General features: G+C 45.4%; 1 protein-coding gene across 1 annotated transcript; it reads right to left on the bottom strand.

The window, feature by feature from the left end:
• Positions 1-7,257: 7,257 nt before the first annotated feature.
• Positions 7,258-14,552, bottom strand: Fga (fibrinogen alpha chain). The gene is made up of 6 exons (XM_075950815.1): positions 14,407-14,552; positions 12,248-12,376; positions 11,641-11,824; positions 10,521-10,666; positions 8,892-10,029; positions 7,258-8,129 (listed from the first exon to the last, which is right to left on the bottom strand). The coding sequence occupies exons 1-6, from the start codon at positions 14,458-14,460 to the stop codon at positions 7,408-7,410; spliced, it is 2,373 nt and encodes a 790-aa protein (XP_075806930.1). The 5' UTR covers positions 14,461-14,552; the 3' UTR covers positions 7,258-7,407.
• Positions 14,553-15,845: the final 1,293 nt, after the last annotated feature.

The raw sequence follows: 15,845 nt of genomic DNA, 5'->3' as shown, positions 1-15,845 counted from the left end.
CCTTCAACGGACCCAGCTCAGTGCTCCTTCCCCGCCATTGTCCTTGCTGCCTGTTGTACAGACTTAGTGTCCCCAATCCCATCTTCTCAGTTTTCGCTTACGTAAACAAAGATTAATTTGCTGCTCAGAAATGCTCTCTCTTGTCCCATTGCTTTATTTTTGCCTGGCCTTGTGGCCATAAATTCTACCAAATCACAGTCTATTCCACACCTGCCATCCTGGTATCTTATCTTCTACGTTGCCCCAGAGACAGACAATTCTGCCCAAGTTACCTACCTGCTTCAAGTTAGCTCTTTACTACCAATGTCTGAATGCCTTGCACCCGAGTCCCACTCTTAGAGGCAAGGCTGATAATTAACATCTCCCGTTACCATCTCTTGCCCCTTTCATTGCGCGCCTGCGTCTCATATACATATACAAAACAACAAACCGGGAAACCTGCCTGCATATGCTTGCACATGCTAACACGAAATCAAACTTCTTTACTGCACACATGCTCACATGCCTGCACACACGTGCCCTTTGCCCACATGGTATTGCATCCATAACCTCCTGAACTTCCCCTGTGTCTTTCTGCTGTCCTTCATTGCCTTAAGGTACCAACACTTGACATGAGATCATTTTTTGAGTGCACAATTCTGCACGTCTGGCTACAGGGGAGCTCTAGAACTTATTCATTCTTATAACTTCATACACAACACGATTTCCCCCTTCTCCCCTCCCGTCCCATGCCTCCTATCATCCTGTTGTTAATGAGATTATAAAATAAAGAGACCCCTGTATAAAATGTGAATTCCTCAAAAAATGAATTGATTTGGTGATCCAACAACCCCACTCCTGAAAAAAAGAAAATGTCCAAACACCCGAAGTTAAAGTCTCGAGGAACTGCCTGCACTCCTGTGAACATCACTCTGGCCCAGCAGTGTTCTTCCCCCAACGCAGTCTGAAAAATTACTGTTGATTTTGAAGTTCCCTCCCTTTCCCTGCTCCCCCGTGTCCCCCACCACCATCTGTTGACCCTCAGGACTTTCTGAAAGTCTTTGGCTCACATTTTAGCAGTGAATGCCAGACATTGGGCTGTTGCTTTTGCTTCCCTGAGAAACTTTTCTTCAGCTTTGACTCCAGCCTGGGCAGATTGTAATTTTGTAAACCTTGAAAGAATAAACTCCAAGAATTACAAGGCCTTGGATCTGTCTCTTTTATATGTAGGCTGTTTTTTCTAACAAAGGCGTGCGTGCACACACACACACACACACACACACACACACACACACACACACACGCACACATACACACATTCAGAATGCAGAATACTTGGAAGTAGAATTTGGAATTACACAAGTTCAGTGAGTTAAGCAGGTGGAAAGCATGCCCCTCAGTCCTTTGCTCTCTTCTTTAAGCAAACACAGAGCGCAGAATGAGTCCCTGGAGCCTAAAGTAAAGCCACAGTCGATCCACGGAAGCAGAGACCATCGAGTCCATTTTCAGTGGTCAAACAGCAGATGTAGGTGCCTCTTGAGCAATCTGTCATGTGGAAATCTATCTAGAAAGTAGTGTTGAGGTTAAATGCCTGGGGCACCAGGCCCAGCTCAATCTGCAGGCCTTAAAAACAGAGATTTCCCAGTGCTAACCTTTATTTACTAGAACGATCCTTTGCTTTTCAATAAACAGCCTGAGACCTTCTGGTCGCTAGCTGGACTTTGGGATTACCTGTATGCTCATGTTCATTAGAGGCTCCTTCCGTCCTTCTGACCTAATGCTAGTCTGACGACAATGGTGACCACGGAGCACTGTTGAGCACAGTGTCATCCCTGAAGCTGCTATGACTTTATAGGTGACCTTAACGTGTCTCCAAAGGCTAAAACCAGGTGAAAATCATTTTACCTGTCAGGTTCACGTGATTCTTCCAGTTGGACTTTAAATTCCTTTGAAGCGTACCCTTTGGTTATCCACAGATCTAAAACTATCACATCCCCCCCCCCCCCCCCCGCATGTCTCTTCTCAGGCAAATGTGATCAAAGGGCAGTGTGCTTCTGTTTGTTGTCCTGATTATATTTAGTTCTTGTCTTAGCACTTTATTTTGAAAGGCTCAGACGGAAGAGCAATTACAGGAAGAGCTTAATGAGTACCCTGTGTCCTTCACCCATAGCCAGCGACTGCTGTGTGTGCTGGATCTCCCCAAAGGAGAGGCTTAGCACAGTTTTGCAACCCCTTGTGTAGGTGTGCAAACTTGGGGTCAGGGACCGTATGGCAGGGTCAAAGGTGAGCTTAGCAAATGTTTTCTAGAGGCCTCTGTTGCAATTGCCGCCGTCACCCACCTTCAGCAATGAGTTGACAGACAGCTAGACCTCTGCCCAGCCATCACACAGGAAACCTGGCAGTGCTTTCAAGCTGACTTGACTTCACAGGGCCCAGTTTTTGTGTAAGAATGAAATCGTCTCTACTCCGCAGCTGCCAGTTTCTTATCCTCACGCTCTCCTCTGTGATACTTAAGGCCTTCCCTGCTCTTGCTTTTAGTTAGTCATGGATGTTACCCTATGCTTGAGATTTATAAAGCACACAGTTTAAAACAATCCATCAAGCTGGGTGTGGTGCCCCATGCCGTTAACTCCAGCAACTTTGGAAGCTTGTAGGGGCATCTGTGCGTTCAAGGCCAGCCTGGCCTACATCGTGAGTTTCGGGACATCCAGAGCTTTTAAAAGGACTCTGTCTCAAAAAACTAACTAACTAAATTCCCAACCTTCAGTGAGGTGGCAAATGCATAAATAGGAGAATAAATCAAGTATATTTCAGAAATTGTTTCTGTGTAAAGACTATCACCTATAGAGAACTTGTATTATTACCAGGGCTAATAAATAAACATCTATCGTCCCAAACTGTTTCAGTAAATGCTAAGTGTCCCAGTGTCTTTCTGTTGTTATGATAAAACAAGAAAACATCCTGACAAAAAGCAGCTTATGGAGTCCCTGCAGTTCCTGGTCATAGTCTATACCAACAGGGAGACCAAAGTGGCAGGAACTAAAGACAGTCCTCGCGACCGCAGTCGAGAAAAGTGAACGCACGCACGCCCGTGTCTAGGATTTAGCTCCCTCTCCTCTTCTTTTTTAGACAGCCCAGGACCCCAATCTAGGGAATGGTGCCACCCACAGTGAGTTCTGCCTTCTCCTGTCAATTAATGTAAGAGAGACACGCCCCCAGAGACACGCCTGTTCAGAGAATGGAGTTACCTGGCTTTGGTCCGAGTGTGGCTTTTGTTTTGTATTTCATCCCTGTCACTTCAGAAAGACTTGAAGACAATGATCTGTTTGTTCTGCTACATGTTCTTTAAATCAACTTAGAGCAAATGAGGCCGTTAAAACTTAATTTTATTTCCTATTGCTTCATGTGCATATGCCTCTCTCTCTCTCTCTCTCTCTCTCTCTCTCTCTCTCTCTCTCTGTGTGTGTGTGTGTGTGTGTGTGTGCGTGCGTGTGTGTGTGTGTGCGTGTGTGTGTGCATTTGGCTGGCTGGCTGGTTGTCTCCTGGTTTAGGGATAAAAGGAAGAAGTACATTTATTTTCAAATTAGTAGGTAGTTTCTAAGCAAATGTTCAGTTAATGTGAAAAGCAGCCACAAGGAGTTGAGAGTCTCCTTTATGAAAATGGCGGATTGAAACTTTTCTTAATGTTATAAATGTGCATTGACATCTCACAGTATGTGTGGCAGACCATTTCTCTCTTCCACACATACACAGTGTGGGGTGTGTCTCCATCTCCCCACTGCTGCAGGGAGTCTCGCCACAGTCTCCTGGATGCCCAGCATCCCAGCATCCCACCCCAGGACAATAGTTCCCTAGCTGTGTTCTTCACTCACCGCACGATGCCAAACGCTGCTTCTGTGCCGTTGTTTTTGCTGCTTAGTTAGTCTGAAGCCCTGGGACTGCCCATGTGTCTGAAAGCGGGAGACCAAGACTTCAAGGAACTAAAGAAACCATGCATGGCAGAAGGGCCCCGTGCTGTTGGGGTCAGTCTTTTCACCGGCCTTAGGAGAGAAGCTGGGGAGAATCCACAGAATTCATCCTCCACCGTGTATACCATGGGCTGAAGGGCGCAATATTTAAAAAGCCAATGATGCTAGAAGATTCAAAAGTTAATGACATTTAACTTTTGTATTCCCTCTGCTTTCTAATCTAAATTTATTTTCTCAATAGCCTACTTTAGTGGGTTTTTTCTTTGAATGACAGCTATTTTTTTAGACAAAGGATTATTTAAGGAACAGTTTTTTCTGAATTTTAAGACTTTTTGTACTGTGTGTGTGTGTGTGTGTGTGTGTGTGAGAGAGAGAGAGAGAGAGAGAGAGAGAGAGAGAGAGAGAGAGAGAGAGAGAGAGAGAGAGAGAGAGAGAGAATGAGGGCACGAGCATGCTTTGTCTCACAGTGGAAGTGCTGGGATTCCAGACGTGGGTCCCTGGGATCAAACCCAGGCCATCTTGGTTTATGTGCCAAGCACTGTACCTGCTGAGCTCTCTCACTTGCTCCGGTTCCTAAGGTAATTTTTAGACTATTCTTTTCAAAAACATCATGTGTATTTGGTGTATGCCGCGCGCATGGATGAAACCTGAGTGGGTCACTTCTCTCTACCATGTTTTTTTCCCCAGACTCAACTCAGATCAGCAGGCTTAGCAAGAAGTACCTGTACCTACTAAACCATCGATCGAGGAACATTAAGATCACATGAACTTTGATTTTATAATAGAGAGGCTCAGTTGCAGGCAGTCATTTTGCTGTCTTGCTACATGGTAAAGAACTGACAAGGAGTTTTAGGACGCGATTCAAATACAGGATGCTTACGGTTGGAATGTTGTCAAAACGATTGAAGTTATACTTGTCAGTTTGGGGATGGAGTATCAAGCTGCACTCCGTTCACTTGGTGGGCTTCTTAGCTACCCGCAACAACAACAACAACTTTACTCCCAATGAAAGGCAGTGTTCCTGCAGACACGTCTGCCTCTTTGGCTTCTAGAAGTCTTACATTCCTTTAACACTAGGCTTTTCCGAGTTGGTACTTCATAAAGGTGGGGGAGGGGGCCTTATTTGCTTCCTGTGTGTATTTACTATCAGTCTGCCCTGAAGTCTCCGGTGGGGATGCCTACATATATGTTAGAGGTAACTGTATGTTCTTGCAGCTCGTGCGTGCTCTAGCAGACTTTGTATTTGAGGTCCCTTTGGACATAAATGCTTAGATTTAAACACACTTTCTCTGTTCTCAACATGATCAGCAGGAAGCTGTGCATGTCTTCTGTACCAAGGGAGAAAGCCTCTGGAATACTTTTGCTTCTTAAGCCTTTCTTTTATTAAGGACTTTTTTCCCTCTATTGGCATGGAACTTGGTGTGTAGACCAGGCTGGCCTTGAAGTTGCATGGATTCTATTGGTGTGGAACTTGGTGTGTAGACCGGGCTGACCTTGTAGTTGTGTGGATTCTCCTGAGTGCTGAAATTACAGGCATCCACTCACTCCCAGCTCACTGAGGATTGAAAACACTCTAATCTCCACTCAAATCATGTATGTGACTAGATAGTTACGGTGACTCAGGCTGATACAGGACTCTGCTCAGGCTTGGTGTAAAGTTAAGATGCATCATGGCTGTTGGCCTGTCGTGACCGGCCAGGGGCCCTTGTTTGAACAAATTTCCCGTGTGTCCAGTGTGCCTACGGAGCAGCGGAGGGAGCATTCTAAGTCTCATCTCACGGTGCTCAGGAAGAAGGGAGGCATCACCTTTGAAGGTGCCTATGCGTGCTCCCCGAATCCTCCAGGTTGTCTCTACTAGGTTGCCCCCCTGGCTCTGCTAGAAAACTTCCATAGCATAGGTTAGCTCTGGTATTATCCCCTTAGCATAGGTTAGCTCTGCTTGGTTACCCCCAGAGCATAGGCTAACTCTGCTAGTTATCCCCTTAGCACAGGTTAGCTCTGCTAGGTAACTTCTATAGCACAGATTTTAGCTCTATGCTGGCCTGAATTACATTGAAATTCATCAGTTTTTCTTCCCTCTTTCTCTCCCAGACGAGAATAGGTGGCTCTGTCTTCCTGTGCTTGGCTTGCTGCACCTTGTAGCCCTTTGCACTCAGACTGGAATCAGGCAAGGAGCCCAGAAGATGACCTCTAACCTCTGGTCAGTGAGATCCCGCTTCCTCGAACACTGTGCTTTCACGTGTCCGTTCCCATCCGTTCCTCCAGGGAGATTATTGCCGTCGCCCCTCAAGAAGTGAAGAGCGGTAATTCCTGAGCAGTAATTGCTGAGCATAGCAGCTGAGTTTTCTGAAGGAACTCAACAGTGATTCCGCCCCCCTCCCCCACCCAGTACAATCCTCAAATCCAGTACCTATTCTTGGTAAAGCTTAGAAATATCATGTTCTTACAGTTAACAAACCGAGAGTGGAATTTGGAGTTATGATTTCTCAGAAAAAAATATTGATAGCTGTGAATATAATAACTAAATTGAGCTGATTCTTAAAAATGTTTTTTTTTATATATCCAGAAGCATTCAATATGGGTTTTACATATTGGCTGGGGAAGGGCTGGTGAGTTTTCTTCCAACAAACTCCAGTTTAGAAACCAGGAGAGTGCTGGGAAAGCAAGAGTAGCATTTAGTACCAAGAGCAACCAGAAAGGCTTTGGGAAGGGCCAGGCAGCCCCTGTTGCTATGGAGAGGAGGGGGCCACAATTTAGGTCCTTTCTCTGCCTGTATCACTCGTAACTACAGTGGGGAAAACAAACAAACAAACAAAAACAAAAAGGCAAAAACAGAAAAGCAACAAACAACAAAAACTTCTGTGCCTGGGCCTTGGCTCTGTCAGTAAAGATCCAGCCGTGTGCAAATAGAAGAATCTGTGTCAATTCTCCAACAACCACACAATAAGCCAGGAGCAGAGACACACCCTGGTAACCCCATCAATCAGATCTGCGGGGCTCACCGACCAGTTAGTCTAGAAAAACTGGCAGACTCCAGGCTCAGTGAGAGACCTTGACTCAAACCGCAAGGTGGAAAGCAGAGGCAGGCAAGCACCGGAGACTATTTAGTCTGAGCCAGCTTAAAACCCATGGAACTAACTTCTGTCCTCCCAGGGGGCCTGTGGCTGGCGGTCTGAGAAGAGCCATGTTTAAATCAGCACCCTTCAGGGAGGCCATGAAGAGCTCAGGTTTGAGTCCCTCTTCCTGACGGAATGAGTATTCCTTGGCATCTCCTTGCAAAAGCTTTGAAACTCACAAAAGTATTTAAAGGTGAAAAAAAAAGTATAATTTTATTTTTTGGAGGAGGAATACATCTCTGTTACAGTTAGCTACAGTACAAAGAACAATAAAATAGCACCTGGGAACTTGTAAGACGCTGACAAGATTCTTGACTCCATCTTTCTTATTTAGCCCCCACTCCCTACTTCTTCAGCTTCTGCTCCACCAGCGGTCTGATTTTCATGCGAACAGCCTTGAGGGAATAATCTGCCCCTCTGAAGGGGATCCAGACGACCCCGTTCTCTATCTCATAGGGGCTGTTGTTCCTGGGGTCATACGTGCCCCCTGGGTAGTAAATGCCATTGAGATTGGCAGCCTGGCAGCTGTTGTACCACCAGCCTCCCCCATAGACCTCGGCACAGTTCTCTTCCCACTGATCCGCGTCCCTGTCAAAGGTACTGAACCTCATGCCGCTGTGTGAGGTGTATTCGGACCCCTCCTCCACAGAGCCTTCTACCAGAGCATCTCCCGCTGTGCCCCGGTAGGAGAAGACCTGAAGGGCATAGCCCTCAGCCTCAGAGCCGACCCGGAAGTGGTACTCGGCATAAGCCTGTTTTCCAGCCCAGTCCTCTAGTTCAACCCTGAGGACAGAGGTCCTCAGAGTGAGGAAGTGGAGGTAGTCATTGCCTAGCCAGAATTCCCCTTCCCCCTTGTCATTCAGGCTGCCGAAACCTGTCTTGTAGTCTTGCCAGGTCCGGTTAAAATTCAGTGATCCATCCATTCTCTGCTGGATCAAAAGCCATCCTCCCAAACTGGTCTCTTGATCGCAATAAACAGATAAAATCTTACTGGATCCAGGGAGCTTGATACTGAAAATGCCACTCTGGGCACCTGAAGGATGTGTTTGGAGGGCATCATCACAGTCTAAAAGAAAAATTAAGCTGGTTGGAAGTAGTTGCTCTCATATAAGTTTACAAAGAAAACATTGCCCAGATTAAAGAAGATAGTTACTGCCTGCCTGCTTGCCTGTCTGCTTGTCTTCCTTCCTTCCTTCCTTCCTTCCTTCCTTCCTTCCTTCCTTCCTTCTTTCCTTCCCTTCTTCCCTCCTTCCCTCTTTCCCTCCCTCCCTCCCTCTCTCCTTCCTTCCTTCCCTCCTCCCATGGAAAAAGACACACCTACATTGAGATGTAATTTTAAATAGGTAAAGAATACTTATGTCTTCAAAGTGCAAACTTTCTTCAAATGGATTCTAAATCATATTTGCACATACTAATAGCAGATGGTCATCAGAGGTGGCTAAACATCCATCAATCAATATAGTAAGAGAACAATTTTTAACCCGATCTAAATGTTAACTGAGACGTAACACCAAATTTAAGGTTAGTGAGTTGGATGTCACCATGGCACACATTTTGCATGGATTCGGTTAAACAGACTCAGAATTGAGTTTCAGAAGGATTTGTTCATTTATTTGAAATATATTTATTGAGAAACGAATGCACTGTTAAGACATTTGGGAATTACAGAGATAGACATGCGGCAAAGTCCCTGCCCCCATGGAACGTACAGTCTAGCACGAAAAACTGATGGAAAAAGGAAAAGTGCGATTTCAACAAGGCACTCTAGAAGGTTAGGAAAAACGGTGCAGAAACGGTTAACTTAATCTAGGGGGTTAAGTGTGGATACCTCTCGATGCCCGCAATCTGGCACGGCCCCTCTTAGTGGTCCGAGCTTCTCCAGCATCGTGAGCTTCACTTCCTGCCTCATCCGCCATTTTGTAGGTCTTGGTGATCTGCTGCTTTCTGACAGTGGAGGTTTTACCACTGGAAGGATAACTAGGAACATGGGAGCCTGGGTCTTCTAAGCCAATGTCAGAACCTACTGCCTCGGTCTTACTGCCAAATTCTTTGAAGTTAGAGGAGAGCGAGTCGAAATGACTGCCAAAAAACTCAGTGTGGTCCGGGAAATTTTGGGGAAACGAGTCAAACCTGCCACCAAAATTATGCTCCACGCCTAAGTCAATGGCTCCACCACAATCAGAGGGGTCATCCGAGGTGACCACTTCCTTGACCACTTCCCTGCGGCCATCAGAACCCGTAACAGTCTTGGTAATGGTTTTAGAGCATGAATGACGGGTGGTGCTTGTACCAGAGGAGGTGACTTTCTCGTTTCCAATCAGGAGCTCTTTATCTCCTTTAGAGGTGGTCAGTTTACCAGTGTGGTACTCTTTCTTTATTGCTGGGCTGCTACTTCCTGTGGACTCTGAAAATTCACCCCAGTCCGGGTTGCTAGGCATGGGGTTCCCGGAGCCTGAGCTATTTGGCCTATAACCTCCAGATTGAGAGCTTCCAGGACCCCCGCGTCCATCAGACCCCATAGCCCAGGAGGAGCTCCAGCTTCCCTCACTTCCAGGCTGGGAGCCTGCAGGCCACCTATGCTCAGATACACCAGGTGTCGGTTTCAAGGGGCTTTCTGCCTCTGCCTCTGTCCCATGTGTTGGAGAGTCTCCTCGAGAATCCCTGCGTGAATTTCCACCCTTCCCGAGCCCCTCCAGCTCCATCCGCATCTGCCGCATTTCTGTTAACGCCTTCCACTCTGGAGGGGCCTCCTGAAGCTGGCTCTTGTAAGTTCCAGGAATCAAGTCGGGAAGGGGAAGCATTTTTAGCGTTGGCAAGTGCTGCTTCTCTTTCGCAGGAAGCAGGTCTTTAGCGATGACCTGTTCCAGCTGCTTTTGCTGCTCTTCGTAGTCCCTCAGATCTAGCTGATGGACCACACCCCTGCTGCAGGACCCTTTGCAAGAGCGGATCTTGATATCAATGTCCACCTGAAGAGAGGAAGACAGAGAAATGATTTATGTCTCGTGACAAACTTGGTTCCTGGTAATTGGTTTACATTTTGGAGATGGGTTTCACTTCTTGGACTACCAGGGAAAAAACACTTTCCACTTTTCCCAAGACATCATCACTGGAAGCCCTGCAGGGGCAGGGAGGTTGGGCAGTGGGAGCTCTTTGGATCCATTTTAGAATCTGAATGGGGAAAGAGAAAGTTACTAATGCCTGTGAATGGAAGCCCTCACTGAAGAGCCTCCTGAGGCTGGAGCCAAGGGTTCAGCATGTGATGGGCAGACAGGGCAAAGTGTGTTCTTTTGAAATATGCTGTGTTTACCCTTTAAGAATTTTTTCTGTTTTCATTTCTAGGATGGAGACGCTTCTGTTTTGGGTGGCTAATGGACACAGCAGCCACTCAGAAGACTAGCGTCTTCCTCCTCCTCCTTAGACAAACCCAAGGCAGTTGGGACCTGGGCTTCACACCTACCTCCAGGCGCTTCATATCGATCAGCTGAGCCCTGACATTGTTCTGCAGAACCTGGATCTGCTGTGCTTTCTCTACGACTTTGCGCTTCAGGATCTCTATTCTGCGTCTCAGCTCTTCGGAGACTTGGCCATAGGTGTTATCATAGTCTGAGACAGGAAATGCAAGGCATTCAGGTGGCTGCAGACCGATTTGCTTAGTAAAGCAAAACAACAACAACAACAGAAAACCAAACACCCAAACAAACGAGAAAACAGAAAATTGCTCATAAACATTTCCACACTTTATTCCTTTGCAGCCTGTTCTCCGGGTGTGTATTCTGCAAGCTTCAGGCTTAACTAGATTGTCCCCCACAGAAGCCATCCATGTGTCTTAGTTAGGACTGGACATCCATCCATGTGTATTAGTTATGACTGGACATCCAAATAAATCCAGAAAAAAATAACTTTGGAGTTTGAAACAGAGGTTCGGTAAATAGTGAGTTTGATCACATCCAACTATTTTATTGTAACTTAACTCAAGGGACTTGAATCTATTATTATATATTAATGTTGAAGAGGTTATTTTTTTTTCTACCTGGAACTTTGAAATCATTTCTAAGCATTTTGGGAATTACCAGGGTCAGTCACCTGCCAGCTATGGCTGCGCCACTGACATTAAATTGTTCAGTGTATAAGATTAGGGACTTCCATGGAGACCTTATCTATGTCCAAAGGGACCTCAGTGCTTCCCAGCACTGGAGAGTCCCACGGGGAACACTGAGCATGGTCCTGTATCTTAAATTTTTTTTTAAAAAAATATGTAATTGACTCAGCAGAATCTGGAGCTGACATCTAACTTGTGTCTTTGAGAAGTCCCTTGATCTCTGAGACTCCTTGTCTAAGGGCCAGAAGCAGAATAGCTGTTTGGACAGTCTGCCTCTCCTGATTTTCAATATACGGGATGTTAAAAATCTAAGCTGACTTCTCTAACTTTCTGGAAATGACATACATCTCCTTAAACTTGAGTGGTTTCCGCACTGAGAGCTTTGGAATAGGATCATGGTAGCTGCAAGGAAACATTATAATTGGGGGTTTTTGTTGTCTTTGTTAGAAAGTCTGAGCACTAACAATGTCCTACTCACTGTTGGCATTGGTGAAGTCCCCTCTCAAATACTCCATAATATTCCTGGTCAGCGTATTAGAATCCTTGTTGTTTTTTTGAAAATCAAATAGTGAGTTTTTGAGCTTGTTTATTCTGTTGGTAAAATCTTGATTGACTTCATCAATCAGCCCTTGCATCCTGCAGCCAGAAGGGCATTTGTAGTTCTGAAAATGAAGCGGGGGGGGGGGGGGTGGGATTATATGAAAGGTCTGTCTCCTAGTAAGTTTTGTTAAAACAGTTCCTGCAGCTTCCCCTCCCCAGCTCTTCCAACTATCCACCGAGGATAGCTCCGAGGACTAGTTAAGAGGCCATGGGGAAACTCCAGAGTGAAGGACCACTTAGTCTTGTGTGAGGCTCTGGGAATTCTGAAGTCCTACTATTCAGGCATCCCCCCAGAGACCCTTGATAACTACACAAAGCCTTAGGACAAGTGTTCATTCCATTTTCTTTCTCTAATTTGGCGTGTAAGGAGCTAGTTTCCTGTTAGATTATCTCTGATGGGGAAAGGTTTGCAGGACTCACTCGGTGAGCCTGCAGCTCTCTGTGCCAGAAGGAAGGACACCCTGCTCACCACGTCCTCGGCTTACCCACTCTTCATCGGAGCAGAAGGGCCAGTCTGTCTCTTTGCAATGACTCTGCTGTCTCTCCACAACTCTTGGGCCACGCACTCCGCCTCCTTCCGCCAAGAATTCACCTCCGGTGTCAGTGTCTGAGGTCTTCAAGGGTTCATTCAGACATAGGGAAGGGAGCAGAGGCAACAATGTCAGCCATTATGATGCCCGTGGTGGAGACACTCTGATGCTCACAAGCTCCAAGAAAGAAAAGGCAGAGGGAAAAGGCCAGTTTCTTACAGTCAAATGAAAATTCTACTTATTTTAGGAGATAAAGGTCGTGAATTTTTTTTTAAAACTGTGTTTGATGTTCATTAAACACCTGCTAACTGTCAGGGGTTTTAAACGAAAAATAATCTGGATTAGCAGAATTAGTTAAATTCCATCTTTTTCTTTCCTTTCATGACCACAGATGAAAAAAATAGCTGAAAAAGTCTAGTTCTTCCTCCTGTAAGTCCTTCTGTATGCGAAGACCCGCGCCCTCTTGCGGGTCCCTCTTGCCCTCTCCCTCGCTCCTTCAGGTTTCTATGGTAACCTTTGGAGAGGGTCCATGATTCAGGCAAGCATTGAAGGACAGAAACGTAGGGAGTTAGGAGTTGGCAGTGTTTTTGTCCTACAATCACGCAACTGTAGATTTTCATTCAAAATGAAAACAATAAACAGTTCAAGCAGTAGTCAGCAGCTAGCAATTTTTTAACACCTTATAATTAGAAACGCAGAATTAAAAATTCTCAGCTATAAACCAAATGCAGACTTTATAGTTCAACGGCTGAAGATGGCGTTGAGGGTCCATTGTTTTCACTCTGCCGGCCAACTGACAAGCCTTTCAACGTCACTGCTTTTGTTTGGGTAGTTCATCCTGATAATTAGTCAACACAGACGAAGTCTCACTTGCGAGGACTCAAATAACCCTAATTATCATAATTAAAGGAACGAAGAACAATTCATTTAAAAGAACGAGCAGAATCCTTTTGTATCAGAAATATAATGGTAAATTCAATTGCATTTCAGAATAAAATAATCCAACAATAAAGCAGACAGAAATTGAATACAATAATAAGAGATTAGGAAAATAACAACTATGAATTACCCAGAAATATCGCCTTAGCTGGTGATTTTAGCTAAATAAAAGAATAAAAAAAATGTTTTTTTCTTTACTTTCTGATATCAAGATTTAGGAATTGGCGAGCCAAGAAGGCAACTGAAATAACATGCTGCCTGGGTCACTAATCAGGATGTCACTAAGTTCCTTGGGCATAGGCGACATGTTTGGTAAATTAGAATGCTCCAGAAGCCTCACAGATTTAGGTTTCTTTCTTTTATATGTTTTTGGAATATTTTCAGTATTTACACGTTATCTAAAAAAAGCAGACACACACAATGCCTCATAACCGAGTCCTTCTGAATTTGCTGAATGTTTTCAAAGGGAACAAATTTGCTTTTTTCCTTCAGGTCTTCAAAGAGATAGAAAAACTATTTTTTAGAGCTGAGGATGTAGGGCAATCGGAGAGTTCTTGTTAGCATTTAGAAAGTTCCGGGTTCAGTCCTCAACGTTACAAACAAACCATGGCAAACAAAGCAAAAAGCTAGAGAACAGCAACACCAAACCTAAAGCGTTCTGTTCATTGCAGACAAACAGCCAGAGAGTACAAGATAGAGAGTAATTCTCAACTGTTCTGTTCTGCTAGTGGGATGTCTCCAGACTCTAGAAGGACAAATTTGGGGAGATTCACCAGGTTGACAATCCGGCAGTGTGACTCCGCTGTAGAAAGCTTTCCTGGCACACCCAGATGCTAGATCAATCCCCAGCACCATGAAAGTCTATAACAAACAAAAGTGCCCTGTTGGAAGGCTGAATCTGACAGACAAATGACCCTGTATGACTGATGTCAGGACCCCTTGAGAATGTGGTCCTTCAGCCCCCTCCATGGCCTTCCCCTTGACATCACACTACCCGTGGACTTGTGGGGCCCATCTAGGAATCTGCCTCCATGGCCTGGCAATTATAAAACAAAACAGATATCAGAACGAAGACCTGGTATAATAGTCTGTCTGCTATATTAGACCTGGTAGACTCCAAACTCAAAGCACCTTGCAGGAGAAATACTAGAGCATGAGAGATAAGGAGGACATACCCAGACTGTGCTGGCCACACTCAGGATGAGGCAGGCAACCTTCAGGGAGAGCATCTTTCCTGTGTCTAAGGATGGCTCATGAGGGTCACTGCAGCCAAAGGCAGGAGGACTGGCTACTCTCAGCTCCCATCCTACTTAAGTCTGCAGGAGGCTGAGTTAATCATCACCTTTGTCCTGCTCAAAGAGCCAAAGCTCACACGGAGTCCTCTGCTCTGACCATAATGCTGGTGGCATCCCAGAAATTCTTGCTCAATTCTCTGTAGCTTGTTTGCTTCTGATAAGTTGTTGCAAATGGTAGCGTTTGATTGTGCAGCCAGCAGTTGGGGGGAGAAATCCACATTCCAGGAAGTAGGGGACTCTGAAGATGAACCATTTCCATACCAGCAGGAGGGTGTGGGGAGCTAGGACATTCTAGCTATCACTTCTGTGAACTAGAGATATAACCAGTGACATTTGACTCTGTGTAAGATTCAGAGTTCATCGAGTTTCAAAATGGCTTGAAAGCCTTTAGTAAGTTTATTTTAAACATATGGTTTTCCTCCGCTCAAGTGTCAAAATAACAGCCACTGGTGCTAAACACCTAACTCCACAAGCCCAACTCCAGGTCCCTGGCATGCTGTGCTCCTATGAAGTTTACTTTGAATTCTTGGGAATCCGTGTCCTCCACTAAAGAATGAAGGCAATGACAACCTACTACACATGTTAGTGAACAAATTATGAATGCATTATTTCAAGGCTTTCAGGGTAGTGTTTGCCACCACTGCCTGGCAGAAAGTGGTAGCCGTTAGCGGAGAACCGAGATGTTGTGGAAAGTGCCCTTTCCTCCCTCACTGTTCCTCTGGACATGGGCTCTCTTCACTGGTTCTCCATCTCCACGTCCGGTTCCTCTGGGTTCAGTGGAACTCGGTGTGACCCACCGACCCGTTTCTGTTTCTCCCCCGCAGAGCAACAGCTGGGTCTGCAACTGACCCTTGCGGTGTCAGTCATTCACAGCTCCTGACTAGGGAAGCGGCCCACGAGCCCTCAGCGCATGAGTACAAGAGATGATTGCTCCTGCGTGAGCCTAGGGGACACCACGCAGAGTGGAAAAAACTCAACAGGAAGACATGATTTCACGTCTCTATGAGTCCTAAAACGTGGGACTCAGAGATGAGAACACAGTACGGTAACTAGGAGACTAATAGGTAATGAGGGAAATCAGAAAAGGAGAAAAGAAAAAGATAATTAAATGGGGCGATACATATGCTTATTAGCCAAACAGGGGCTATTTTACATCAAGCATATACATAATCAGTCATGATTCAACAACGTGAGAAGAAGCCTTTGACTTAAGTTTGTTATATTTAGTAATAAAATCTGAGAATGACTAGTTAAATATGAATCTCAGACGAACACTATATCTTAGTGCATGCATGTCTTCTGCCATATTTGGAATATAC

This window comes from Microtus pennsylvanicus, chromosome 16 (genome assembly GCF_037038515.1).
Source record: "Microtus pennsylvanicus isolate mMicPen1 chromosome 16, mMicPen1.hap1, whole genome shotgun sequence".
In the NCBI taxonomy this organism is placed as follows: Eukaryota; Metazoa; Chordata; class Mammalia; order Rodentia; family Cricetidae; genus Microtus; species Microtus pennsylvanicus.
This window is presented reverse-complemented; position numbering and strand designations above follow the sequence as displayed.

What these genes read in the sequence shown, in the direction of transcription:
- Fga (XM_075950815.1), bottom strand. Translation starts at nt 14,460, where the DNA reads ATGCTCTCCCTGAAGGTTGCCTGCCTCATCCTGAGTGTGGCCAGCACA. An exon ending in GTGTGGCCAGCACAGTCTGG is followed by an intron (nt 12,377 to 14,406) that starts GTATGTCCTCCT and finishes GAACCCTTGAAG; the next exon opens with ACCTCAGACACTGACACCGG. An exon ending in CAGATTGCGGGCATCGAGAG is followed by an intron (nt 8,130 to 8,891) that starts GTATCCACACTT and finishes TTTTTCTTTTAG; the next exon opens with ACTGTGATGATGCCCTCCAA.